The sequence below is a fragment of the Lissotriton helveticus genome, chromosome 5_1, assembly GCF_964261635.1.
Source record: "Lissotriton helveticus chromosome 5_1, aLisHel1.1, whole genome shotgun sequence".
Classification (NCBI taxonomy): Eukaryota; Metazoa; Chordata; class Amphibia; order Caudata; family Salamandridae; genus Lissotriton; species Lissotriton helveticus.
In genome coordinates this window covers 1,219,674,362-1,219,701,913 of record NC_136065.1, presented here as the reverse complement: position 1 = coordinate 1,219,701,913, position 27,552 = coordinate 1,219,674,362, and the positions used below count along the sequence as shown (strand labels likewise).

At 46.0% G+C, this 27,552-nt stretch overlaps 1 protein-coding gene across 2 annotated transcripts in view; it reads right to left on the bottom strand.

Annotated features, from left to right (window-relative positions):
• Positions 1–27,552, bottom strand: part of WDR11 (WD repeat domain 11) — a 677,364-nt gene that overhangs the window by 295,701 nt on the left and 354,111 nt on the right. For both annotated transcript variants that reach the window (XM_078643933.1, XM_078643932.1), the window contains exon 13: positions 25,949–26,024. In XM_078643933.1, coding sequence (XP_078500059.1) covers positions 25,949–26,024 — 76 coding nt within the window. The remainder of the gene's footprint in view (positions 1–25,948; positions 26,025–27,552) is intronic.

Below are 27,552 nucleotides of genomic sequence, written 5' to 3'. Positions count from 1 at the left end.
TGGACAAGGTTGTGAGAAGAATTCCAAAGTAAAATGAAAAATCACTATGATGCTCTCCACAGGGTCAAACCAGAAGAAAACAAACTACAGGTAGGTGACTGGGTTCGTATTAAGGATCCTAACCATGTTCCTAAGGGAATGTCGAAATTTAAACCTCCTGTCAGAATTGAGGTGGTGACCAGGAATGCAGTAAGAACTAGCAGAAATGAATGGTGGAATAAGGGAAGAGTAGTTAAGGTGCATACTCATGATGTTCCTTCCTATGATTCTGGTGTTTCACCCAAATCGTCTTTGCATTCTCGTGTTGTTCCTCCTTCATTATCCTTTTCTGATACTCATGTCACTGAACCAAAGTGTAATTTCCATCCTGAATCTGAACGTAGAAACAGCAGACGGATTATTGTCAGACCTTTAAGGTATCGCGATTAATGTTCATTCTTAGTTAGATATAATCACATTCTCCTGTGATTTATGTATCCATGTTTTGTCAATATATCATTGTTAATTTACTTATGCCATTATTCATTTATGTTTGCTTTATTTGCTTTTGTGTAAAGAAGGGAGATATTGTGGTGATCTTGATTTCATTACATCATTACTCCATGTCATAGGAATCTAGAATGGTATCTGTGTATTTCCAGCTTAGTGATTCTATGTGTTACAGTTACTCTGGGACTCCTGCAGCTGTGGCTAATAAATGTTCATCTTGAAGTATACATGTATGCTGGCATTACCTACAACTTACTTCATTACAATTGGCACAGTGCCCTGAGCAGCTAACACCAGAAAAACATATCAGGCACATCAGCAAAAAAAGTGGAAGGGAGACTCACGCCAAGGTGCCAGGTCTAACAGTATTTTACCTATCCAGAGCAGTATTACTGTGCCTGGCGTTGTAAAAGGCTTTTTGTCATTTTACAGCTTGGCATGGATGGCACTAGTTAATCCTACGCCTAAAAACTTTGCTGTATAAATGACAAAAGACTTTGTCCCTTTCTAGCTCAGCGTGGATGGCACTATGCTAATCCTAGGCTTAAAGCACAAGTTACTTACCTTCGGTAACGATATATCTGTAAGAAACAGTAGTTCGTGTTAGATTCCTTACCTTAGAATATCCTCAGGCGTCAGACTGGATCCAGAAAGTTTTCGTTAGCAGAACCCCTGCGCGTCAGTAGGTGTCGTCTGCGGCTCCGCGTCCGGCGTGGTGATCGCCGGGATAACGTCGTCGGAATACTTAGACACCACCCTCACGCGCTGACATCAGTTCTGTACATAGCTTTCGGCGCCAGGAACGTAGAGCCATGACAGAAACCGACACTGGTGCCATGAAACTAGGGCCCTGAAAGGGATGTCCTTAACCCTAGATATCGGTCCGCAGAATGGGGAGGATGGGTGGGGCGGTAAGGAATCTCACACTAAATACTGTTTCTTACAGAAATATTGTTACCTAAGGTAAGTAACTTGTGCATCTGAAAGAAACAGGTTAGTGTTAGATTCCTTACCTTAGAATAGATACCCCAGCAATACCAACCCCGGTGGTGGGTCTGCGAACCAAGATCACACCAGAAGGTCCTGGAGAACGGAACGGCCGAAAAAGCCATCTCTCCGGACTTGGCTGTCCAGACAGTAGTGTCTAGCAAACGTGTGCAGCGAGGCCCACGTAGCTGCCTGACAGATGTCCTGCAAGGGGACTCCCCGACCCAGGGCAGTAGTAGCCACCGTGGCCTGAGTAGAATGGGCGCGCAGCCCAACAAGGGGCTCCTTTTTCGCAAAAAAGTAGCAAACCTTGATGCACAAGACCGTCCCTTCTTAGTGCCCATGTAACCAACAAAGAGCTGGTCGTCCACCCGGAACTGGCGCGTGCAATCTAGATAGAAGGAGAGCGCAAGTTTTGGGTCCAGACGGTGGAGCCTCTCTTCCTCTTTCGAGGGATGCCTAGGCGGAAAGAAGGTGGGCAAGGAGATGAACTGCCCGATGTGAAAGGCTGACTACCTTGGGCAGAAAAGAAGGACGAGTTCTCAGAACAACTTTGTACTGATGGACAGAGTGGAAAGGAGGTTTAGAAGATAGTGCCTGGAGCTCACTCACTCTCCTGGCAGAGGTGATGGCAACCAGGAATGCAGTTTTTAGAGTCAGAAGACGAAGAGGACAGTTATGAAGTGGCTCAAAGGGAGCACACATCAAATATGTTAGAACAAGGTTCAAGTCCCACTGAGGCATCACAAAGAGAACAGGAGGAAACATGTGTGTGATGCCTTTCAAGAATCTATTTACAACAGGGGACTTGAAAAGAGAAGGCTGATCAGGAAGCCTTAAGAAGGCTGAAATGGCCGAGAGGTAGCCCTTGATAGTGCCCAGAGCAGAGCCCTGCTGGCCAAGAGAAAGAAGGAAGAGGAGAACCTCTGAAAGGGGGGCAGAGAGTGGATCCACAGCCTTTGCTGTGCACCATGCCACAAATATGTTCCACCTGCAGGCGTATACCGTTTTTGTGGAGGGACGCCTGGCTGCCAGAATTACATCGCAGACTTCAGGAGGCAAGTCAAATGGCCTCAACTGCCGCTGCTCAATCTCCACGCATGTAGGTGGAGACTGGACAGGTTCGGGTGGAGGACCGTCCCCTGCTGCTGCGACAGAAGGTCCTCCTGAAGAGGCAGACAAATCGAGGGATCGACTGACATGCTGAGTAGCTTGGGATACCAGTATCTTCGTGCCTAGTCTGGAGCCACAAGAATAACTTGGGCCCGGTCTCGTCGGATCTTCTTCAGCACTCTGGGCAGAAGTGGTATAGGCAGAAAGGCGTACAACAGACCGCAACTCCACTCGTGAAGAAAAGCGTAGCCGAGCGAGTGCCGCCTTGGAAATTCCAACGCGCAGAACTGATGACATTGCGCGTTCTCTTCGGTGGCGAATAGATCTAACCAAGGCTCTCCCCACTGCTGAAAGAGACCTTGCTCCACGTCCAAGTTCAGACACCATTCGTGATCCATCAGCACCGGCGGCTGAGTTGGTCCACCCTGGCGTTCAGGGAATCTGCCAGGTGTTGAACCACCAGGGTGACGCCCTGGTGTTCCAGTCATTGCCAGAGGCGCAGAGCCTCCTGACAAAGGGTCCACGACCCCACCCCGCCCTGTTTTTTTGCAGTACCACATGGCGGTGGTGTTGTCTGTGAACACCTGCATTACACTTCCCCGGACAGAGGGAAGGAATGCCTTCAGTGCAAGTCGGATCGCCCGCAGCTCCAGAAGGTTGATATGGAGCCGGGACTCCGCCGGAGACCAGAGGCCTCTGATCTCCCTCTCTCCCATGTGGCCTCCCCATCCCAGGAGGGACGCATTTGTCACAACCACGTGCTCCAGTTGGGGAAGGGAGAGAGACCTGCCACTGACCCAATCGTGGTTCGTGAGCTACAACTGCAACTGACTCGCAGTGCCCTCCGAGACCAGGACGTGGTCGGACAGGTTGCCCTGGAACTGTGCCCACTGAAACTTCAGGTCCCATTGCAGAGCCCGCATCCGCCAGCTGGCGTGATGCACCAGAAGGATGCAGGAGGCCATCAGCCCCAGGAGCCGCAGCGTCAACCTGACCGAGACTCGGGATAAAGGCTGAAAGATCGCAATCAGAGCCTGAATATCCTGAACCCGCTGTTCGGGGGAATAAACCCGAAACTGCGCCAAGTCCAGAACCGCTCCGATGAAAAGGAGCTTCTGAGAGGGGCACAGGTGTGACTTCAGCACGTTGGAGAACCCCAGAGAGTGCAGGATGTCGGCCATTGTCTGGAGGTGGGAGACGACTGTCTGGGGCGAGCCCGCCTTCAACAACCAATCGTCGAGATAGGGGAAGACTGAACCCCTGATCTGCGCAGATGAGCTGCGACCACCGCCATCACTTTCGTGAACACCCGAGGAGCGCTGGTAAGGCTGAAGGGGAGCACGGTAAACTGAAAGTGCTTGTGGCCTACCGTGAACCACAGGTAGCGCCGGTGGGCCGGCAGGACGGGGATTTGGAAATACGCGTCCTCCAAGTCCAACGCTACCATCCAGTCTTCTGGGTCCAGGGCAGCAAGGACCTGAGCCAAAGTCAGCATCTTGAACTCCTCCTTTCGGAGGAAGCCGTTGACGCTCCGTAGGTCCAAGATAGGGCGTAGGCCTCCTTTGCCCTTCTTGTGTACCAGAAAGTAGTGGGAATAGCAACCACGTCCTACTTCTGGCCCAGGAACGCGCTCGATGGCCCCCTTGGTCAAGAGGGCAGTAACTTCCTCCTGCAGAAGGTGCAAGTGATCCCCCGACATGCGGTGGTACAGTGGTGGCATGGCTGGAGGGGTAGCCTCGAAGGGGAGGGAGTAGCCCCTTCGGACGATTTGCAGCACCCACCTGTCCGACGTGATGGTACGCCAGTGGGGGAGGTGATGGTGGACCCTGCCCCCCACTGGCGTCGAATGGACCTGAAATGTCGGACTAGGAAGGCTTAGAGGCACATGCTGCGGGAGCGGATGTTGACTGACCTTGCCGCTGTCCCCCAGCACTGCCACGGCGAAAATCACGTCCGCGACCGCGTTGAGACTGGTTCTGCGGCCTGTGGCTGGCTGGACGTGTGGGGCGCCCCTTCCTTGGCCACGAAAGGGGCGAAAAGCAGAAGCTTGCTGGCGTTGGCCTAGGCCCAAGGACTTGAACGTAGCCCTGGAGTCCTTGAAACGCTCCAGCGCACTGTCCGCTTTGTCGCCAAAAAGGCGACGGCCATCCAAGTGCATGTCCATGAGCGTGGCCTGGACATCCCCAGACAAGTTGGCGGACCTCAGCCAGGCGTGGCGGCGAACCGCCACTGTCGTTGCAATCGCCCCACCCAGCGAGTCCGTGGTGTCAAGTCCACACCGGATCGAGTAGCGTGCTGCATCCCGCCCTTCTGCCAGGGCTTGAGCGAGCCGTGTCCGGGCCTCCGCCGGGCACTGTGGCAGCACCTCCGCAACCGTGTCCCACAGAGAGTGGGTTGTAACAGCCCAAAAGGCAGGCGGTGTTGACAGACCACAGCCCCAGACTCAGGGAGGAGAACAGTTTCTTCCCAAACTGATCATACCTTTTAGATTCCCGATCCGGAGGAGCGGTGGAGAATGCGGTCTGGGACGTAGAGGCCTGGATCACCAGGCTCTCGGGGATGGGGTGAACGGACAGAAAGCAGGGGTCGCCAGGAGCCTGGCGGTGGCGTCAGGCCAGAGGGAGGACTGTGGAGGGTTTGGACCAGGTGCCCATCAGAACGTCGGTGAGGGCTTTGTTAAACAGCAGTAGAGGGTCCGAGGAGCTTGCCTGCGGTTTGAGCACCTCAGTGAGGAGGTTAGTCCTCACGGCCGCGACAGGGAGCTCAAGAGCCAAGGCCTTGGCTACCCTGTTCAACACCACGCTGTAAGCAGCCCTCTCCTCCGAGGCCACGGAGGGAGGAGAGAGGAATCCAGTGTTGGGCGAAGTGTCCAGACCACTGGCCTCCCCCAGCTCATCTGCCCAGTCCTGGCTCAACTGGCACTGCTGCGCCCGAGGGTCCTGAGACCTCTCCCAGTCCTCCTAGTCATCCATCTCCTGATAGATAGGCAAAAATGATGGAGCCGGGTCGTAGGTGAAGGGCTCACCCATTGGCGCCGGAGATGCCACTGGGCGGCGCCGGTCTGACGCCGGACCCGGACTGGGGTTGAACCTGGGGTCGATGTCGTCCGGGGATGGCGCCGGGAGCGACACCCTCAGGGTAGGCGCCAGCGGAGGAGTCGTAAGGTCGACTGGCGACGACCGGGATCCAGGCCTGGATCCTGCGGGGCCCTACGGCGTCGGGACTGGAGTCGACGACAGCACCGGGGCCGAAGCATCCGACGGCGCCGGAGCCGCCGGCCCGCTAGGGCAACCAGTCGGACCCGCGGGGCCCGAAGGCTTCTCAGCAGGTTCCGACAGAGGGAAGTGCGACATCATGGCCGTAAGGAAAGCACTTATCTCCTCCGGTGTCGCGTGCAGCCCAGGGACCGGCGAGTATGGAGCTGGAAGCGGCGCCTGCGGCTCCGACGGAGCCGCGGGGCGGTGTCGCCCGTACCCCCGGCCGCGTCGCGCCAGGGGTATACAAATATTTTGTATTTATGATTACATGGGAATGTTAATAATAGAAATTAATGAGGGTTTAAAAGATAGTCATACTTATTTAAAAGGTATGGAGATAATTTGTGTTAGAAAATTATAAATGTCTTGTTTTTAGGAAAGCGAAATTTTGATCTATTGTGGAAATCGTGTACATTTTATAATTACTGGGGTTAAATTACTTTGAGTTGTGGCTTAATTGTATCGGGAAAGATTACCGTGGATTTGGCAGTTGCTCTGAGCACGGGTGGCGCATAGCGCGAGGCAGGGAGATGCAGAGGCATGGCTCGAGCTTCTTTGACGAGGGAAGGAGGTTAGATGGAGCGCGTACAGAGCTAGCGTGCTGGATTTGGGAATAATTTTGTCTCAGGAAGGACACCATACGCACGTAACGTGCTGCAGCCATTTTGTAAAATTGGGAAAGTGTTTTTGAAGTAAAGGTCTTGTTTGTCGGCCATATTTAGGGATAAGACGGAGTCTGACAGAACGCAAGTCATTTTCCGTCAGACTTCGGTTAGGAATTCATGTGCAGGTCGAATTTCATTACGAGAGGAGAGAGGTTTGACAGTTTGACAGTTTGAAATAAGTTGTTAGTGTTTGGTGAGGAGGAATTTTAATTAGGATAAAGGAAGCTTTAAGCTGAATTGTTGTCCGTTTGTTTAGGAGATTTATTTGATTGTAAGTTATTTTTAGGATTGGTTTTTGAAGGATTAATTTATTTCTGTGGAAAAATGGAAGGTGCAGAGGGAAGTTTTGAGGAAAGAATGAAGAGCTACATGGATAAAATGTTAGGGGCGATATCTGCATCTCTTGATAAAAAAATAGACAATAGTTTGTAAAAAACTATGCAACAAAGACAAAGATCTGGCGAAGATGAGAACTTCTGAACCACTGAGGAAATGGAGGAGGTTCCAGGAGGGTCTAGCCAGAGAAAGAAGAAAACTCAAAAGAGAAAGTATGTTGAAACAGTAAAGAAGGGAAAAGAACGTAAGGAGTTCGGAAGGAGTCCGCTATAAAGGCGAAAGAGAGTGCAATAAAGGTGCATAAAGTAAAACACACAGTGGTGGCTGGTGATTCAAGTTCATCTAGTGGTGATGTTGAACTTACTTGTAGCTCAAGTATAGATGAATCAGATGTGGAGGACGTTCCACTAAAGAGGAGAAAGGAGAGAGAGAAGCAGATTAAAATAGAGGAAAATGATATTGTTGATCCACAAGGGCAAGAGATGTTTGATCCTCTTTTGATATAGCACCCACTCTCTCCGCAATGGGCTCCGGTGGAGCATGTAGCCAAATATGTTAGGTTTTGGATTAGAAGGGAAATACCGAAAGATGTGAGAACTAGAATGTGGAGCGAGTGTCCTAGACCAAGTCTGGATAGTAAGGTTGCTTATACTCCTGAGCTGGACCAGAGAACTATGGCATTAATAAACAAATCTGGAAAAGACCCTAGAAGAGGTCTTGAAAAAGGTTTGGAGGGGTGTCAGGATAGGCTCCTGGACGTATTGGGGCCGCTGACTAAAATTTTTGACATGTGCGAAGAGGCACATTCCAATAATACGGGTACTGATGTAGCAGAAATGTGTCAATGGGTCCAAAGGGCTATATTCCTTCTTGGTAATTCAAACACTGCATTATGCATTGAAAGAAGGTAAAGTATTCTTTTCAAAATAGACCCAAAGTTGGCAAATCTGGCAAGTAAGGAGCCAGGGGAGCGCAGTGATGGATTACTTTTTGGTGACGATTTCGTAAAGAATATGTTCAGATATGTTGGTACTTTTAGCTCATTAGAGAAGGCAGAAAAAGATACAAGGAGAGTTTTTGTTGTGGCCGGGCGTGTGGACAAGGTGTTTCTAGAGGAAACTTTGTAAGAGGATTCAGACCCTATAGAACTGGCTTTGGTTCAAACTTCAACGGATTGAGATGGGGGCAGGGAAGTTTATTCCCACAGAGGCAACGAAGCAGAGCGAGAGGCATGCAATCGGAGAGGCGGTCAAGGGGTGCCTCAGGTAAGCTGTTTTCAAGACCCTATTTCAATGCAAATAAAGTTGTGCGGCAGTCTAGCCCATTTTGTTTCGAGATGGAAAGAAATTACACAGGATCCATGGGTTTTGGCAACGGTGTCAGGTTACAAAATAGATTTTTTACAGACTCCAGTGCAAGCGATACCTCTGAATATGCAGAGGTTCTCAGAGGTGATGGTGGATATGGTAGCGAAAGAAATAGAAGCATTGGAGGCAAAAGCGGCAATAGGACCAGGCAAGGAAAGAGAGAGGAGGTTTCATAAGCAATGTCTTTTTAGTAGATAAGAAGGAAAAAGGTATGGGGCCGGTAATCAATCTGATGGAGTTGAATGATTGGGTTTGTTACATTTGAAGATGGAGGGCATCCATATGTTAAGGGATCTGTTAAGGAAAGGAAATTGGTTGACAAGATTGGATTTGAAGGATGCCTATCTGACTATTCCAATGTGCGAGGAGCAAAGAGATTATCTTCAGTTCAGGTGGAAAGGAAAGTATTGGAGATTCAGGAGTCTCCCGTTTGGGTTGACTTCAGACCCATGATAGTTTACAAAAGTAATGAGGCCGGTGACAGCTTGGTTGAGGTCAAGGGGAATACACTTGATTGTCTATCTGGACGATGTGTTAATCATGGCAGAAGAGAAGGAGCTAGCAAGGGAGCAAACAGAGTTTGCAGTGAGGATACTTGAGGATTTAGGTTTTGTGATGAACAAAGAGAAATCATGTGTGGAGCCACAGCAGGAGATACCGTTTTTAGGTTTTCGGATACTGACGTTGGAATGTGTATTGAAATTGCCTATGGAGAAGGTGAAGAAAATAAGGAAGGAAGTGAAAAGAGTGAGGAATGCAAAATGAATTACTTTGAGACAATTAGCTTGGTTACTGGGTCTGTTATCTGCGTCGATTCAGGTGATTTTGCCAGTTCCTCTTTATTACAGAGCGTTGCAGAGGTGTAAGGGCTAACATTTGAGAAGAGGGGGGGTGGGGGGGAGTATTCACAGAAGGTGATGTTTAATCAGGAATCAAAAGAGGAGTTGAATTGGTAGTTGAGGAGTCTGGATGCCTGGAATGGAAGTGCGATCTTTGGGAAGGTGCCAGAAATAGAGATAGAATCGGATGTGAGTTTACACGGATGGGGAGCACGGTGTGGCAATGTGTCAACAGGGGGACAATGGTCAAAAGAGGAGAAAGTGATACATATAAACTGCCTGGAGCTTCTGGCAGGATCCTTTGCAGTAAAGAGTTTCCTGAAGGATCAGGTGAAATGTTGTGTCCTGTTGAAAATGGATAATTTGTCATCAGTGAGATATGTGAACAAGTTGGGGGGCCCGAAATTGAGGGGTTTGGCGAATTTGGCAAAGGAATTTTGGAAGTTTTGCTTAGAAAAGGAGATTGTGGTTCAGGCTCAGTATATTCCGGGGATGAGCAACGTAGAAGTGGACTGGTATTCAAAGTATCTCAGGGACATGAACAACTAGAGATTGAACAGAGAGGTTTTTATGAGGTTACAGCAGAGATAGGGTCCACTGAGAGTGGATTTTTTTGCGGACAGACTCAATTGTCAGCTGAAGGATTTTTACAGTTGGAGACCAGATCCAGAGGCGAAGGGGATATATGATTTTCTTCAGTATTGGAGAATAGGAAGAAATTAGGCTTTTCCTCCTTTCTCGTTGATTCAGAGGGCATAGATGAAAGTCAGGAGGGAGAAGGCAGAGTTGGTAATGATAACGCCTTTCTGGAGAGCTCACGTGTGGTTTCCGGATATGATGAATCTGGTAGTGGAGGATCTGGTGTTCTTGCCGAGTTTAAGAGAGATAATTCTGGATCCAGAGGGGAATGTTCACGAGTTAGTCATGACAGGTCAGTCAAGGTTGGTGGCATGGCTGATTTCAGGAGAGTGTGGCAGGTGCATGGACTATCAAAAGAGCCTGAGGATCTTATTGCGGAGTCATGGTCTAAGGGAACGACCAATGTTTATCGATCAGCTTGGAGAAGATCTGGTTGGTGTGTTGAAAGCAATTTGGATTCCGTATCAGCACCTGTAGTGGAGGTGGTAAATTATTTATCGGAACTGTATAAGAGTGGTTTGGCTTACAATACTGTGAACATAAGCAGATCTGTGATTTCAGCAGGTCATGTTTTGGTGAGTGGTCTTCCAGTGGGGCAACATGTGTTGGTTAAAAGGTTGGTTAAGAGTGTTAGAGTGGCTTTGCCTCCAAAGGCTAAGTATGGTTTGCTGTGGAATGTATCAATGGTTCTCAAAGAAGTGGATAGTTGGGGTGTTAGTACGTCTTTGGAGCTTAAGTTTTTGTCATGGAAGTTGGCTATGCTTCTCTGTCTGGTTTCTTTTAGAAGAGTTTCTGATATTAGGATTCAAGGTGTTACCAGCCGGAGGGTGTGTGCTTTGAGTTCAGGAAAAGGACAAAGACTATGTCTAGGACAATCTTTCATCCTCATTTGGAGGGACATGATAATTTGTGTGTGGTTCGTTGTCTTTGAGAATATGAAAAAAGGACTGTTGGTTTGAGGCAAGGAGATTGTTTTCAACTTTTGATTTCTTATAGGAAGCCTTTTAGGGCTGTGTCAACTCCTATGCTGGCAAGGTGGGTAAGAGGAGTGATGTTAAAGGCAGGTGTGGATGTGAGTGTTTTTGGGGCTAATTCTGTTAGAGGGGCTGTGGCAAGTAAAGCTTTTATGAGGGGTATTAGTTTAGGTGGAATAATGAAAGTGGCAGATTTGTCTAATGAATCAACATTTAAGAGGTTTTATTTTAAGCCAGTGGAGAATATGTTGGATAGGGTTTTGGATGAACTTTGAACATGCATAATATTGGCCTCCGGGCCTTGTTTTAAAATGTAGATTTTCCATAGTTTTAATGGGTAGAAAATCATGGTTTTAATAAAGGCACGGAGGCTAATATTATCCCTCCCCTGTTCCCACCCAGTTTATTACTTGTTTGTTTTTATTATGCAGGATAAAGAAGAAGAATCGTTTGTTTGGTGCAGTTAATGGAAGATTCAGAATCGATTGGAGTTTGAGTGATGGAACTTTGTTTTTTTTTAAAAGACTCAGTTTGTTTCTCAGCACCTAAAAGAGAAAGATGGCTGTCAGTTCTGTCAGTATATGCATGTTCAACGTTCTAGAAGTAATGTGTATTCTAAATTCTATTATTTGTTGCTGCTGTTTGGGGAGCAGTAAAGGATAATGCATAATATTAGCCTCCGTGCCTTTATTAACCCTTTAAGTGCTGCCGTCGGCCAACGGTCGTCACGGGCACTACCTCCCCAGTGCTGCGTGCGACCGCTGGACGTCCAGTTCAGCACTGGATAATGGACAGCGCAGCACTGGGGAGGTTTATTTACGAAGCTCCTAAGGTGTTAAAAATCATGATTTTCTACCAATTAAAACTGTGGAAAATCTGCATTTTCTCTACAAATTTTACTTCGAAAATGTAAGCCAGTGTGCACAAACACCCTCTGAATCGCAAGACATCATGGATCATCCCAAATTCAGAGTGGTACAAATGACTAATATTCCTGAACTTAAGGCCTTGGTCACATTTAAACATGGACAGTTTTCCTTTGTACCCATTTTTTGTTCAATAGATTTTACAATATAAACCAAAGCATGGTCGAATCACAAAAAAAAGAAAAACATTGTATAAGCTACAGTTCGGTTGATGGCTCTGCGTATCAATAGTTTTTTGGACATCTGATAAACACTGTACCTCTGCAGCAGCAAGCATCTGATAGATGTAACAATATATTTACGTTTATAGATTCGTCAACAGGGCAAAAATTACAGATGTAAATATTGTCACATATTTCTATTTCTTTTTCGTACATACAATCATAATGTTATAATTTATTTAGTAAGACCGTGAGCAAACTATACAAACGAACCGTTGCAGAAATCAGAATTTTATCTCATTTTTTTAAATGCATAGACGTCTGGTTTCACCCATGGAGTGTACAAGTTTTTCCACTTCGTAGTGAAAGTAGTTTGAAACTGCAGAAACAGAAGCTATTCAGCACCACTTAGAAAACTCCAAAAACTGTGGTGAAAAGAAGAATGTGTGTTATTTCTTTTTTTTTACAACTTTCCCTTTTTAAGAAAGCTGGGAAGAGTGTGAACTTAGCAAAGCAACCCATTTATAGATGGCAATTTACAACAAAAACCACACGCTTTTTGGCAGAGCACCTTTTTCCTAATTTAAAAAAAAACAAATAAAAATGTGCCTCAAATTATCTGTCCAAATAATACAAGTCTTATATAAGTCACATTTTTAAATGAAGAGAATATCAGGTCTAGGTATCAGGTCTAGGTTTGGCCTGAAATAAGACTTTTAGCCTCCTTATTGATACCTAATGAGGCCATGCTTTATTTGAAACTCGTGGCCTGGCTGCAAGAAGGGTCTTTTGAAATTCAGGATAACAATGGTCGTAGCTCCCTTAATAGCCACTGCCCCCACAAGATCCAGTATGTTATCAAGGAAAGGTGTGTGGGATGAGGGTGCCTGTACATTAAAACAAAACTGAGAGTGGCATTTAAGTGATCATACTTTGAGCAACCAGCACTTCCTTGACTGCAAGATCCCCAACATCATAACGGGTAATCTTTATGTGGCATTTAAAGATTAACACCACACTCACTCTTTTTTTGTAAACTTTTTGAACACCAATTAAAAGATCTGGTCCCCAAGGCTTTTTGAAGCCATGTCTCTATAAGGAAGTCAGGCGAGCAAAAAGTAAACCTCCCAATTGTGTTTCGCAAGAAAGCCCATATTTAGCAGGGATCCTTTCAGATTATAGCTGGCAGGGACATGGGAAGCCAATTTAAAACAAATCTAATCTCAGTGAGAAACATGGGCAGTATAGATCATTTAAAATCGACCTTTCTGCTCCGAAACTGAATAAGTGGAAAGAAGTGTGCTTGAATTATGTCATGATGGTCTGTCTGGGGGTGGTAACCAGGTTAAGCCAATACACAGTTAAAAAAAAGAATTCCTGCCAGCTGCCATGGAAAGAACACACTATAGACTGAGGAGAGAATTCAAAACACATTGGGGTGAAGTGTGTTACACTGGTCTGTGGGGTTGTGGTGTAGAAGACACCAGCAGGTTTGCCTCTGGTGCACACTAGCACACCTTTTGCATGGGTGAACAGTGGTTGTACTTACATTGATGCCTCCTTCCCAGCACAAGACACAGAGTACTGGAATGCCAACATGTGCTCATCTTGTTCTCATAATGGCAGAGAGACCAAGGAAATTCTACCTAGAAGGGTCATGGAGTGAGGAGATGCAATGTGGAGAAGCCTAAACTCAAAATGGAGCTAAGTAACTGTAAAAATAGATGACACAACCATCATAAAAGTTTCACTAACATTAAAGAGCATTTTAAACCAGCATTAGACACTGCTCCATAAACCAGCACATGGTTCAAGAGTTTTAGGTCATATCTTACCTTACTTTAGATGTGTATAAGACCAAGCTGTGCCATCTGAGACTAAACTGGTATATTAGGGATACCTCCCAGAACCACAGAAGTAAAAAACTTAATTTTGTCCCTCAACTTCTCATGGCTCCCTCTCTCTTTATTTACCCCTTCATACTTACATTTAAGAAATTCAAAACTGGCAACTGAACACAATGTCCCTATTTGACAGTCTGTGAAAATAATCGCATTTGCATTTATTTTTCAAAACAAAGAATTCTAAAATTTGGATGCCCCAAAACCCAAATTGAACACTCCTTGCGCAACTGAAAATGAGAACTCATTTACCGGACAGCTTTTCCATTGTGAATTTTTGTTTGTGGAATCACATGAGAAGCCTAGCAATTTCTCAATCCTTTATCCACTGGCAAATGGGAACTGAAGAGGCTATTTAAAGTTGATCAGAGTATGATCACTGCAATAAATTGGCTGTTTTTCCCATCCCACCAAATTTGCAGTGCCACTATTCTGCAGGTGTCACCAATCTTTTCAGTTAAAAGAACTGCTTTAGATTTAATGGAAATCATCCTGAGTTACTAACATTAGTTTGTAGCATCCAATACGATTATGTTAGTGCCCCCCAAAAAATGGCTTTGTCAGCATGCAATGCCTCTATATGAGTAATACAAAACAGCCGTAGCTGCAATGCCCCTCGCACCCAATTAATTACATTAGTTCTAAGTTACTCCCATGTACAGACCCAAATGCAACACCCTGCCTTGCTGTGGGGACAGAATATCCTCCCAAAGTGGCAGCTTGATCAGAGAACAGATGTTCATGTCCAGTAGCTCCTTGTGCCACACTCACCTGGCCCAATTTGGTGGCAATAGCATGAGTTGGGCCAATCATTCCTGATCTTCTTCAGAACTCAGGGCAGGAGAGGCAGTGGCAGAAGGCATATAGGAGTCCTGAGCACCATTTTGAATACAATGCATCTCCAAGAGAGAGTTGCTTTTGAAACTCCAGTGCGCAGAAGTGCTGACATTGTGTGTTGTTTGGGATATGCTTTAGAAAATACAGGAAATGGTTGCCTTCATTACTCACTATTTGGGCTACACAACAGTTTCTAAAAAACATCTTGATTTATGCCCTGAAGAAGTCCCTATGCCCAGGGACGAAACGTGTTGGCTGTGTAGTTGTCCCAGATTTTAATGAAAGAAAAGAAATAAAAAATATATTTTTGAAAAAGAAAAAAGAATTCAAGGATTTCTATGATGTCTATCTTCTTTGGTGCAGAAACGCTATAACTCTGCTTTATTATATTTATTATATATATTTCTTTCTCACGGGTACTTTCTTCATTTACATAAAGGAAATGTTTATCCTTTTCTTGTTGGACGTATACACGTGTGTGCTGCTCACTTTGTTTTGCATTAGGTTTATTTGGGGTCTTTTGGGGACGATTAGCCCTGTGAGAGAGCACCCAATTGTTAGTGGGAACAATGCAGAGTGCAGTAAAACTAAGTCACAGTCGTTCTGTTAGTATTTGTTCAAAATGGAGGACCCACTTGTTTGCCATGATAGCCTGCCACCTTTGGAGGAAATATCGAATCCTGCCTTCGACAGGATGGCTATGTGGTTTTCCAGCTGCAGCTGTTGGAGGGGCAGAGGACTGAATTGCACATTGTCCCTGCCACAAAACGGTTGAAAGGCTTGCTTGGCTGGAGGAGGAGTTTGGCGCTGACAAAATGGGAAGTCTTTACCATAGTCACACAGAGGGCGGAAATACTGATGTAATTGCTTTGTGGGAGCAGAAAAACCCAAAGCTGGTGCTGTTGCTGTGCTTTCATTTAATTGTTCCTAGGCGAGTCTACTTTGTCATCTAGAAGGCAAGAGCAGTCAAACGGCATATCCATTAATGATGCCTGGCCATTCCTGGAGAAGTCAGTAGAACTCATTTAGATATGGCATCAAAGAGCCATATTAGTACCCATGGTGTGACCCAAAAAATCAGTTGTGTCCAGTCCAGTCCAGACCTGGTTACAATTTTTTCTGCATTGTGGCGGCCTGAATATCATGGGAATAAGATGCCCAAAGATCTTTCAAAACAGCTGGTACAATTTTGCCATCATCAAATGGCACGAGATTAGTGGCAGAATAAACATTTGCCATTTACTGATCTCAGAGCAAGGTTTGTGTAGGACAAAATCAATTTACCAAATGTTTTTATTTGTTTAGATCTACGGGAAGGTGACAGGGTAGGAAAGCATTGGGATTGACGTTGCCTGCGCAACCCGACAATTCGGTCTTGGGTGCTTTCAAAGAAAGGCAGGGTCACCAGATGCAGGGCAATGAGCAATCTATGTGTCTAGCGGGCCGCAGGCAAACGGTCTGGGCCTCGCCAGACTCCGCCGTGATGCCGCCTCTGGGTGTTGGGGTCCCTCAGGGCTCTATTTTGAGCCCGACCCTCTTTAATATCTTCATGACCCTTTTGGCGGCGTTGGCGGAGTCGTTTGGGGCCCGGATAATATCGTATGCAGACGACACCCAGCTCCTCTTCTTGTGTAAGAGAGGAGGAGATTTTGAGGGGGAGAGTATCCGGGATTGCCTTGGGGCTGTGTTTCAATGGTTCCAACTGCACAGCCTCAAGTGCAATTCCGATAAATCTGAGGTACTCTTCTTTGGGTGTGATACGGAGCCAGACTGGCGGGTTTGGTGGCCTACTAACATGTTCCCCCCAATGTCCTCCTCCCAGATGGCTAAGAACTTGGGGGTTAAAATGGACAGGGGATTGTCCATGAAGGCCCAGATCCTGGGGGTGTCGGGAATGTGTTTCGGCCTCCTCAGGATGCTGCGGAGGTTTCTTCCCCTACTATCGGAGGAGCACAGAAAGCTGACTGTGCAGGCCCTGATAGGCTCCAGGTTGGATTATTCCAACATTCTATACCTGGGCCTGCCAGAGTACCTGCTACAGCGGCTCCAAGTTGTGCAGAACGCAGCAGCGCGGGCAATTTATGGATTGAACAGACGGGCCAGCGCCACGGCTTTGCTCCAGACCTTGCACTGGCTTCCAATCCGTAAGCGGATCGCCTTTAAGACCTTAACCCTGACATACAAAGCCCTTCATGCGACGGGAGCTAAGTATCTCCAGAGGAGACTTGCCTTCTATCAACCGGTACGCTCTCTGAGGTCGGAATCTCTATTTTTGGCGACGGTCCCACGAGTGAAGAGAGCGCGTCTGGGAGGCCGCTCCTTTGGACTACTGGCCCCCCAATTATGGAACTCTCTGCCTCTTACTCTTCGGGGAGCCACTAGTTTACTAGCCTTTAGAAAGGATCTTAAAACTTGGCTATTCACCCAGTAGGTTTCCTGTTTTGCTGTCTGTTCTGTTATTATTCGTTATTCTCATCCCCTTTTTAAATGTGTTATGTTTGCAGCCTACCATAAATAAAAGCGCCGGGACACTCTTTTTGAGTAGCCGTGCGCTCTATAAAAACCAATATAACATAACATAACATAACATAGAGATGGGCTTGAACAAGACTTGGACCAAGTGCCTAAAACAGTATCTTTATGGGCGTCATTGGGCCTTGGTAATTGATAATAGAGGCTCTGTGGGAGCATGACCAGGTTGCAAGACTTCAGTCAGTACATTAGTTTTACACCCATGGTTGGTAGCTGTAAATCCAAAACTTCAGCCACTCTTCACATAACCAGAAGAGGATATTTACGCTGTGGCAGGATTGAAGAGGGGGTCAAAAGGCCAGTATCACTTGAATTATCCAGCCCACTGGCATCCTGAAACTCTTCATACCTGTTGTCCTCGTCATATTGGGGAACACAGTCATCCCTATAATTATAGTTATCATTGCCTGAATCCGTGCCAAAAAGATTGTGTAAAGTCTGGGCCCTACCATGTGGTAAGAGAAAGGTATCGGCGTGAGAGGGGTTGCCGAGTGACTGCATTCCGGTCTGCGTCGGGCACAACTGTTCAGGCAGCAGCCGAGGTCATGGTGGCTTCAGCTCTGAGTCACTAGTGCTATGGGACTGCACTGGACATCCTCGATCTGCATCGGCTGCGGCAATGTGAGAGAAACTGGCACAAGGGATGGCATTGGAACAAATGCACTGGAGCTGATGCTAAACCCGCTGCAGGTACAACCAAGGGCAGAACCGCAGGCTGAAGTCTGAATGGAGGGTGTACCACATACTTGGGGCACAAAGGCACGGAAGAGGAAGCAAGTCAAGAATTAAACATACACAGCATGGCCTTACTTGAGGTCTCAACTTGCTGCAACATCGTCAATGTACATGGAAATTAAGGGTTGCTTGGAACCAAGTTTGGAACTGACGCTGATAGAGATCATGAGCCAGACAAGTAAGCACAAATCGGTCCTTGCGCCCTCTCTGGACTTCGAGTGTGGCAGGAAAGACACAATTCTCGATTTGATCTCCTGTGCTTTTCTTTATTTATTTCACAACTTTCAGGATTGGGATCAGGACCGTCCTTTTGACTTCGATCAGAAGCAGTGTGGAGTCTTCTTGTGTTTGCCGACATTGAGTTTGATCTCACAGGCCTGTATGGCCTTCTCGCTTATCTGGGCACAGACGCTGCAGACCCTGGATTCTACTTTGATCCCAGGCCCCACAAACAGACGTTGTGACTGTTAGAAATTGGGTTATTAGTTGAGAGGGCAAGTACCCGCCTCAAGTAATAATCGCAATCCTTGTCAGGGTGAACCCTTAAAGTCACTTAATTAACCTGAGCTCAATCCCCTGGCAACTATGGAACAGAGCAGACAGGTTTAACATACAGACAATGTGTAAAGTATTGCGCAGTACTAAAACTGTAATAACGTCGTAATGCAAAAGAATAAAAAATCCCAAAATGAATTAGAAAAAGAGAGCCAAATTTAGCAAACAAAATGACACCAAAATGAAAAAAAATCAATGAGGTAAACTAGAGATTTGAGTTTTAAAGTTTTAAAGTAGAAAAAGTTCCAAGAAGCTCAAAGTGGCAATGATAGTGAATGGTTGCAGTAAAACAGGGCCTAGGTGTAATTTGATGCTGACCACAATGGAGTGCTGATCAGATACACTAACCAGGTTTGTCATAGTCAAGATTATACCTTCTGATTTTAGTCTTTTAAGTCCCAATCTACCACTGGATACCACTTCGAAAGCTCCATCTGAACCTCAAGGGATGCACTTAAAGACTCACTGAAACAATCAAGATAAAGCAGTCCAGGTCCAGCTGCCATTGGTCAGCCGGGCAGCTGCAAGAAACGCCGCCTGTAGCTTGTTGAATACTGTAGCTTGAAGTGGAGATTAGCCATATGACATTTGGAGTCCACTACTTTGTCCTGGGCACAAAAGGGAGAGCAGGTCCAGTCCTTGAGGGCTCTTTGCAGGTCTCAGACAGCTGGGTCAGTCCTCTTCTGATCTTCCACAGGTCCAGGAATGTTCTGTAGTGGGGGCCTGGAGGAGCCACATTTATGCCTGGCACAAACTTGTGTTTGGAATGACCCCTGGGGATGCTCTAACCAATGGCGTAAATGATCCCCTACCCTGTTGAGCATTTTCAAGATGGCCGAAGAGGATGGCTGAACTCTTCGGTCACACTTAACATCGGCTTTGAGAGCTGAGAAAGGGTATGTGGATTGCACTATGGTAATCCTGGCATCCACCCAAATCCGCCCAAATATTTTAACCATTTTTATTGATTTTGATAGTAACAGACAGATGCATATCAAGTACATAAGTCGTTGATGGACAGTATCATATTACCTGTTCCCAGACATGATGGATATCATGAGCAATTACATCATACTCTAACGGAGGCATTGGTTCAGAACAGTGCATAGAAAAACAAACTTGTAAACAGTCATAATTGGCAGGTCTTATCAAGCACAGTTAATCTTAATAGTAGCAAAATGAAATATATGTACGGCAGCCCATCCTGCCAAATCCCATATAGACTCGATCTAGTCCTAATTAGTGAAGTAAAGACAAAGAGACACGCAAATATAGCCAGATTACAGGCATGCTTTTCTAAAAAGGAAAGTGGACTTGGTAGGGTTACTTTCATAAAGCATAAAGGAGTATGGTGGCCGTCCCGTCTATCAAACAGTCCTGTAACATCAGGACTCCTCTAAAAGGACCTGCAGATCATTGAGGAGTGTGTCCAATTCCCGTGCAATGGGTACTTTGCGCAAGCCCCAAACTTCTTCTCTACGGAGAGCAACCAATTGGGCTTTACCCCATTTTAGGGTGGCCGCGTACTAATACTGCAAGTACTGGCAGGCAAGAGTCCATCAACTTCATTGAGATAGTTCTTGGGGCTATAAGTAATGCCACGTCTATAAAATGATTGGTGGCACTGCGCTCCCTCCTACGCCTGTAGAGCCCCAAAAGGCTAGCTTCCATATTTCACAAGTTCACCCTCCCCGTGATAGTTGCCAAGACATCAGTGACCTCCCTTCACAGCGGCATTGCCACTGGGCAAGTCCAAAACATACTGGCAATGTCGGCGCTTTGAGTACCGCATCTGGTCCAAATTGTTGCAGCGCCATATTGTGTAGGCGCGTGAGGTACGCTCCATGTAGGATGTTATGCTGCATATATTGGAATTTCGGATTGCGGGAAATTTGCATGGGTATAGTAGGATTTTATTCCACTCTTTTTGTGTCAGGGTGTGACCGAAATCGTGCTCCCAATCCTGCCTAATGTGGTAAAATGGGTCTTGTGGGGTGTATGCCAATGCACGGGTGAACTAGGAGATCGTGCGCTGTCTTTTTCCCATAATGTGAAGTGCGCGCACAAGGCGATGTGTATACGGCTGAGTATCCGTGATTTGCCAGTTGCACTGTAGTTCAGCAAATAACGTGTGGTAAGCTAGAAAGTGGCCCATGGGTAAGTTATGATCTGCACATAGTTGCTCACATTGGGTAAGGGCAGCATTTTGGAATAAAGCCCCCAGGGTAATCACCCCCACTGCATCCCAGATCTCTAACCCCTCTCTACACAGAAAGTCCCTGAAAGGACAACTAGAACTGACGCAGATCTCCGGTATCTGCTCGAACCGATGCAAACAGCACAAGGGTCCAGGACAACACAGACTTACTTCTAGTGTCGGTGGCCTGCCTTATCGTCAGGAGCTTATTCGACAGCATCGGGAGATTGCCCTTTGGCAGCAATAACTCACCGATCATTGGACAAGCACGGTCCGGTATGGGTAATCCTAGCTCTTCTAAGTGGCTGCCCACTAACCATGAAGTTGGCCACTGCGGCTGAGCCACCAAATAATAATGTTCAAAATTAGGGGCACCTAGAACCCCCTTATTAACTGGCAGCTGAAGCTTGCTGAGCACTATGCACCTTCTGCCCTTATTCAAAACAAACATTCCTAACATGCAGTGGAGAGTGCAAAATGTGTAGCTAGGAACATGGACTGGGAGATTATGGAAATAATAAAGATGATAAGTAAGTATCACCATCTTGGAAAGCGATACCCGGCCTTGCACTGTAAGTGGAAATGTGCTCCAAAACGCAAGTTGTGGACGAAGGGAAACAATGGCCCGCGCGAGGCTGCCATCTATTAAGTCCTGCATACTGTGAGAAATACGAATACCAAGGTCGTGAAATGTGTGATGCTTCCAGCACAGAGGGTGGGGTTGCACCTTCAGGCGATGCGGCAGGCAATCCGGGCTCAGGGGGAACAGACAGGTCTTCGCCCAGTTCACTCACTCACCCGAAGCAGCCCAGAATTCCTCAAGGGCCGTCTCGATCTCTCCAGATACCCACCTGATATCTCGGATATAGAGGAGCACATCATCCACTTAAAGGGAAACAACATGTAGTTTATTCCCCAGGGGGATACCCCACTCCTCCCCATCGCGTCGCTGATGTTGGGCAAGTGGTTCCTTCCATTACTGAGGCAAAGAGGAGAGGTGATGGGGGCATCTCTGACGTGTACCTCGGCTGATCATTATTGAGGCCGATATTAATTGGTCTATCTTACTGCAGGCAGTAGGATATGTGTTGAAAAGTTATATGAGGCGCATTAGGCATCCAATAATGCCCAACTTCCAGAGTGTCGCGAACAATTAGGCCCAGTTCACGTGTCGAATGCCCTTTCCAAATCTATCAGTAGTAAAGGTGCATATGGCCAGTGCCAGCTCCAGCCTCCCAAGGAACCTTCAGATTTTTAGAGTGGTTTAGCAGTTAGGGATGAAATCATTCTAGTCTGCATGGACCAACTGAGGCATATGTTTTAGGAGGCGGCCCGCAATAACCTTGCTGAGTATTTTGCAATCAGTGCCCAACATGGACAGTGGGATGTCACCTCTAGCGGATCTTTGTCAGGTTTCAGCAATGAGACTATAAGGGATTCTTGAAGTGTCAGAGGTAGACTTCCCTCCTTCATTGCAGTTTGGTATAACTCAAGTAAATTGGGGACCAGCAGATCTACATAGGTCTTATAGAACTCGCCCGGGAGGCCATCCAACCTGGGAGTTTTACATGTAGCCAATCTACGAATGGCAGCCCTCAACCCCTGTTCTGTGATAGGCAAATCCAAGATCCTCACAAGCTATATGATCTACAGTGGGCAGAGTGATATCCTCAAGAAACGTTTGTATGCCAGCAGCTCGATCGAGGGCAGGAGGATCATACAATAATTTATAATAAGCTGTTAATGCACAGTGTATGTCGGACTGACTAGTAACGGTGCAGGTCGTACTGATAAAGTATAGTGATCTGTGTTGTTCGAATCGTGCTACGTCGGAGCGAAGTACATAGATGCTGCCTCATAGGAGCGGTCGGCCATCAAGTTGACCTTCCTCAAAGACGTACCACTCTTCGGGATCAATCTCCGTGACAAGGTACCAAAAGGGAACTGTGGGATGACTACATATTAGTACCCCATGGGCAAACTCTGAACAGGTTGTGCTGTAGCATTGTGCACACCGCTTTTGCAATAGGACATCTTCACCACCCGCAACTTGCGTTTATTAAAGGAACGCTATGGGCATGCTGCGCTGCCCGATATATTGTTGGACAAGGTGTCGCTTGTGAGCTGTCCCCATCCCCTGAACATTCCATGTAATTATCTGTAACTTAGTCATGTCCCTTTGGAGCTTTGGAAGACATACTCAACATGGTACTGGTGTAGAATGTGGTGCATGACCTGCTGAAACTATAAAATATAACTCCCTACTCCCCTCTCAGGGTAACCTCAAGAACAGCATCGATCAGAACGATGACTAGCAGACCCATGGTGTGGGAACTCTAATAGTGGAGTCTCACTGAGGCTAGACCTTAGCCGTTAAGGAGTGTATCTATCCTTCAAGAACAGTGATAGAAAGAAGTAGTTCATGAAGTGTGAGCCCCGTTTAGGTAACATGCCCGAAAACAAATGTAAGGTCACCCTGGTGTAGGCTATGGCTGCCAAAATTGTATCTAGCTTATCGTCTGCGAGGGACTCAGTTCCCCCCTTGCGTAATTCAGGCTCCAGCCGAACGGGAGACGTGCCCCCGGGCTCCCCAGTGAATGAGTCCGGTGTCCTCCTCGCTTTCCCGTGATCTGTGGTTCCGTCACACAAAGGCGCGTCAGGCCGCACTGGCAGTTGGTTGTCGTCTAGCCGGTAGCGTGGAGGAGAAGAGTAACAAGGGTACCCTCCTCCACTCAGGAGATATGCCAGACCTCCTATATGTTCTAGTGAGTTGTCCAAATAAAGCGGCACAGAGAGTCAGTTAAAGCATCGCGGGCAAGGATCACTGTTCCGAGTGCAAATATAAATGTCAATTCAGGGGATCAGAAGGTGACCTCATATCGGATGCTTCACAGGAGCTAGTCTAGAGAAGGCGAGTATAACAGTCTCATCAAGGACCGCCACAGTCGCAGGCCCCATCAGAGTATGGACCCACCACACCTCTCTTAACGTGTGGTAGGAGCTCGAGAAAGGGACATGAGCAGTCTAGGTTTATTTATGTCGTGTGGTAGAGCTCACCATATGCTCTGTCCAGGAGGGTGTCTCAACACAATAGGCCACTGGGAAGTGTAGTGCTGTGTCGCTCTTGCACCAATGGAGGCATGGAGGGTGCACAGTAGTCAGACCTGCCTCATCTCTCCCTGCAATCAATGTGCCATTGGCAGGAAGAGGCAGACGAGCAGTCTCATCCCTCATTCACCTCACGACTAGTGGATATGATGTATGCAGCTCCGGAGATGTCTCAGGCTTTATTTCCCCACGCTCTGGAAAATGGGGTGCATTTAAAAAAAAGTAAGTTTAGGTTTAATTTTTTTAAGAGCATAGGTCATCCGTTGGGCCACTGCCTGCTCTTAAAAAACAATTTTTACATTCTCAAAGCTTCCCATTTGCGAAAGGGTTACCAACAAATTGCAATTGGTGGTAAAGCATTACTGTTTTAAGACTGGAATTAGGTCGCAGAATAATAATACATACCATTCCACATCACTATTTTGAAGGGACACCCTAAACACCCCCCTTCCAAATCCCTGATCGGTATCTATTCTCAATGCTAAACAGTGATTCTGTAAACTATTACCAAATCGTAATTTGGCATTAATACATACCAAAATACCTTTTTGCATTTGCAAACGGCCTGATTCTGGAAGTTTGCAAATGCAAATAGGCTTGATACATCTGACCCATAGTCTCTTCGTAAAGATGTACGCACCTCTACTATTCTATCAGGAAAATACCATTTTCCTTAGAGCTTATTCAGACTCTATATAAGAGAACAACTGACCTGGTCTTACTCCTTGTATGCTATTATCTGGAATGGATTTCTCATTCAAATGTCCTGCTTCACTCTCAAGACTTGTTGTTAGCCAACTCCATAGCAGATGTACTCGAGTTATTACTTCTTATTGCTCAAGTTCGTTCAAATGCACATCCTGTACATTCACCTCTGTGCTTTAAATTAGCTTCCCCTCTTCATTTCAGGAGCGCCAAATTCCACAACTAAGTCTCTGTATAAAGGAGTGCTACTTTGAAACCAAACTGTCACAACCAATACTAGTCTGCTTATTCAACAAGTATATCAATCACTTTCCTCGTATCCAACGTGAACTAAGCACAGAATGTGCTCCTACTTCTACCAATTCTGATTCCTACCCGAGCCTCCTCTCTTTCTATTGTGCACCGTATGAACTGTGATGTTGCAGATATCACTGGTCTGAGCTCCTGCTCATCACTTTTCAGATGATACAAGAGCTTTTGGATTTTCAGGGCTCATTCTCTCTTTACGAACAGTGAACAGTCTTAACTAGCAACACTAGAATTATACTCTTCAGTCCATATACAGAATTCAAGATCACACAAAAATATAAGACCAATCTAGCTATATATATATATGTGTATATATATACATCCACACCTATTTATAGCCATATAAGAGTTCTATTAGTTTATAAGAAATCGAAATTAAATGAACGGTAGGTGGTTTAGCGAACATCAACGTGTATCACAATTGTGGCCATCTGGCAACTGTTCCCATCATGGTGCTTGTGTATTGCTTCATTGTGTTTAGTTCTGTCATTTCAAAATACTGTTGTGGTTTAGATTAATAGTTGTATTGTTTGTTTATATTTTCAGTCTTAAAAAATGCTGTTCAAGGCACAAAACATGTTCTAGCAACACTGAATACTAAAGATATGCACTGAAATAGTGACACTCGACAACAATTATTATTTGCAGCTTGCGATGACAAACGTGAAAGGACTGCGACAAACAGGTCGAGGTACCCAAATAAAAGAAGCCCCATTACTGAATAAGACAGCTAAAGAAGTGGCCCATATTTGCAAATCGGGGCAGTTTTCAGCAGGCAAAGACACTATATATTGGCGATTTGCAAGGTGTGGGAAACTGCTTGCATTTGTGCCTTCTTCATACAATATTTGTGGCAGTATAATGGAAATCAATGGTAAAAACCTGTCAACTGGGCCATAATAGAGGCCCACAAGCAGTCAACATAACAGTCCACACACTGACCAGTTGAACCAGGAGCCCTGGCCCTGCCAGATAGCCCTCCAGGCCAGTCCGACCTTGATACCACTAGCCCTACTTGTCTCCAGTGTGGCAGACAATGTATTAGGACTGCGTATCACAGAATAACAGTGCACACTTATGCAATGTGCCTGCATTAACTGTTTCTTGACACAAACTACTGTGAACTCTAGTCACAATATCACAAGACTCATCCATCACACAGCAAGTGTTATTAATCCAAACATAGTGGGGAATCCTGGGACAAGACTAGCTTTGGGGAACCACAGCAACGCCATGAGCCAAATAGATCAGATGTTCATCATGTCCTTGCGACTGAAGACTACAGGTCAGACAAGGCTGCTGCCACGTGCACTTACTTCAAGTGAGACACTTTAATCATCTCGATGGCCGGCTCATCATTGCCGCGTTCTCCCCGGAATGCAATGCTTCGGCCTGCAACCAAAATGAGATGTGTAATCAAAATCCCGCACAAGAGCAGTGAATCACTTCCCTCAGCCCGCCCCCTTTGCCGCTTCTGTGAATATCACAGATGGAGCGCAGTGTAATTGAACTGTCACACCCCGCGCGCGCCGCTCGTTATTCGTCTGCCCAGGAAGGAAGAAACTGACACCCGGGTAACACGGGCAACTGAGTTCAAGGTGGAGTCAATACAGAGCGATGACGTGTCACAAAGACAAATACTTTGCAGATGTGGGTACTCTGAAGTGGCTCGATAAAATGAAGAAAAAAAAGGCAAATTGTGTTGAGATTACCTGATTGAATTTGGTCCTCAGAGGTTTATTTAGCCACTGATGGTATTCCCAACCTCTATAAAGTTTTAAATGCCTCTCCAACCTAAAGCCTACAGAGCTATCTAGTGAGGATATCTACTTTCTCTTTACTACCACGTGTGGACCATTGGATATGCAGATTGTTTCCCAAATACTCGAGTGTACAGTCTCTGGAAACCCTGCTTGCGAAAGGCTACCTAGTCAAAGACTATTATAAAACTTGAAAAAATGGTACATAGCGTTATCTCTGGTCGCTCCTGTGTTGGTTGGAGATGGACTTTAAGATGAAACTGATAGTGCCCCCAACAATCACAGGACAGGACTAGGGAGTTAGTGGGAATGAGCATTTATTAAGACAAAAGAGAGAGTATGCACTAATAGGGACATGGGGAGAGGGCATTGCAGATTCTTTATGTTCCAAGCAGAAGGAAAGTACACATTTTACTCAAGTGATAGGACACAAGGAGATGCGTGGCAGTGGTCCTGTCTTATTTGTGATCATATAGCCCTCATATAGAAAGTTCCCACCACTTTGAGCTTTCTTAAGATTTTGTTGTATCAGTGTCTTATAGTTTCATGCATTAAAAAATATATTTTTTTCCACTTATCTAAACACAGAATGTTATCCTTTCAAAGGAAAAACATTTTAAATTGTGAATAATTATCAACTGAAAAGTGGACTGATCTCCGCATATCAGTGAGGAACATTTCAGAAATGGGACTCTTGCCTAACAAAGCAGCAGTTTTGAAAAAATGTTCCCCGGGTGATTAAGCGCAAGTCCCTCTAGAAGTAGGCAGCACAGTAATAACACATGACAGGGCAACAGACTAGCCATGTAAAAATGATTTATTTGATTACAGACCGGAGAAATGACATACAAAAAGTTGTTTTGAACTCCTCACATGTTCCCTTTCGTCTAACTATTATCTCAAAGAATTATTAGCATCTAAATGATACATTTATCGTTCTGTGAGGCATGGGGGCTTGCAAATAAAACTGGCAAAATAGTTTTTTGGGTTAGATGATATTATGAGAGTAGGCCAAAAATAAAAAGGGAGTGTCCGGAAGGCAAACTTGTCATTAGAATAAAAAATATGCAGGACACCCGACCTCCAGCCCCACAGATGTTCACGAACTGCAGCAATTACGGTCATGTTACCTTTGGCCCGTTAGTCCATTTCAAACATTT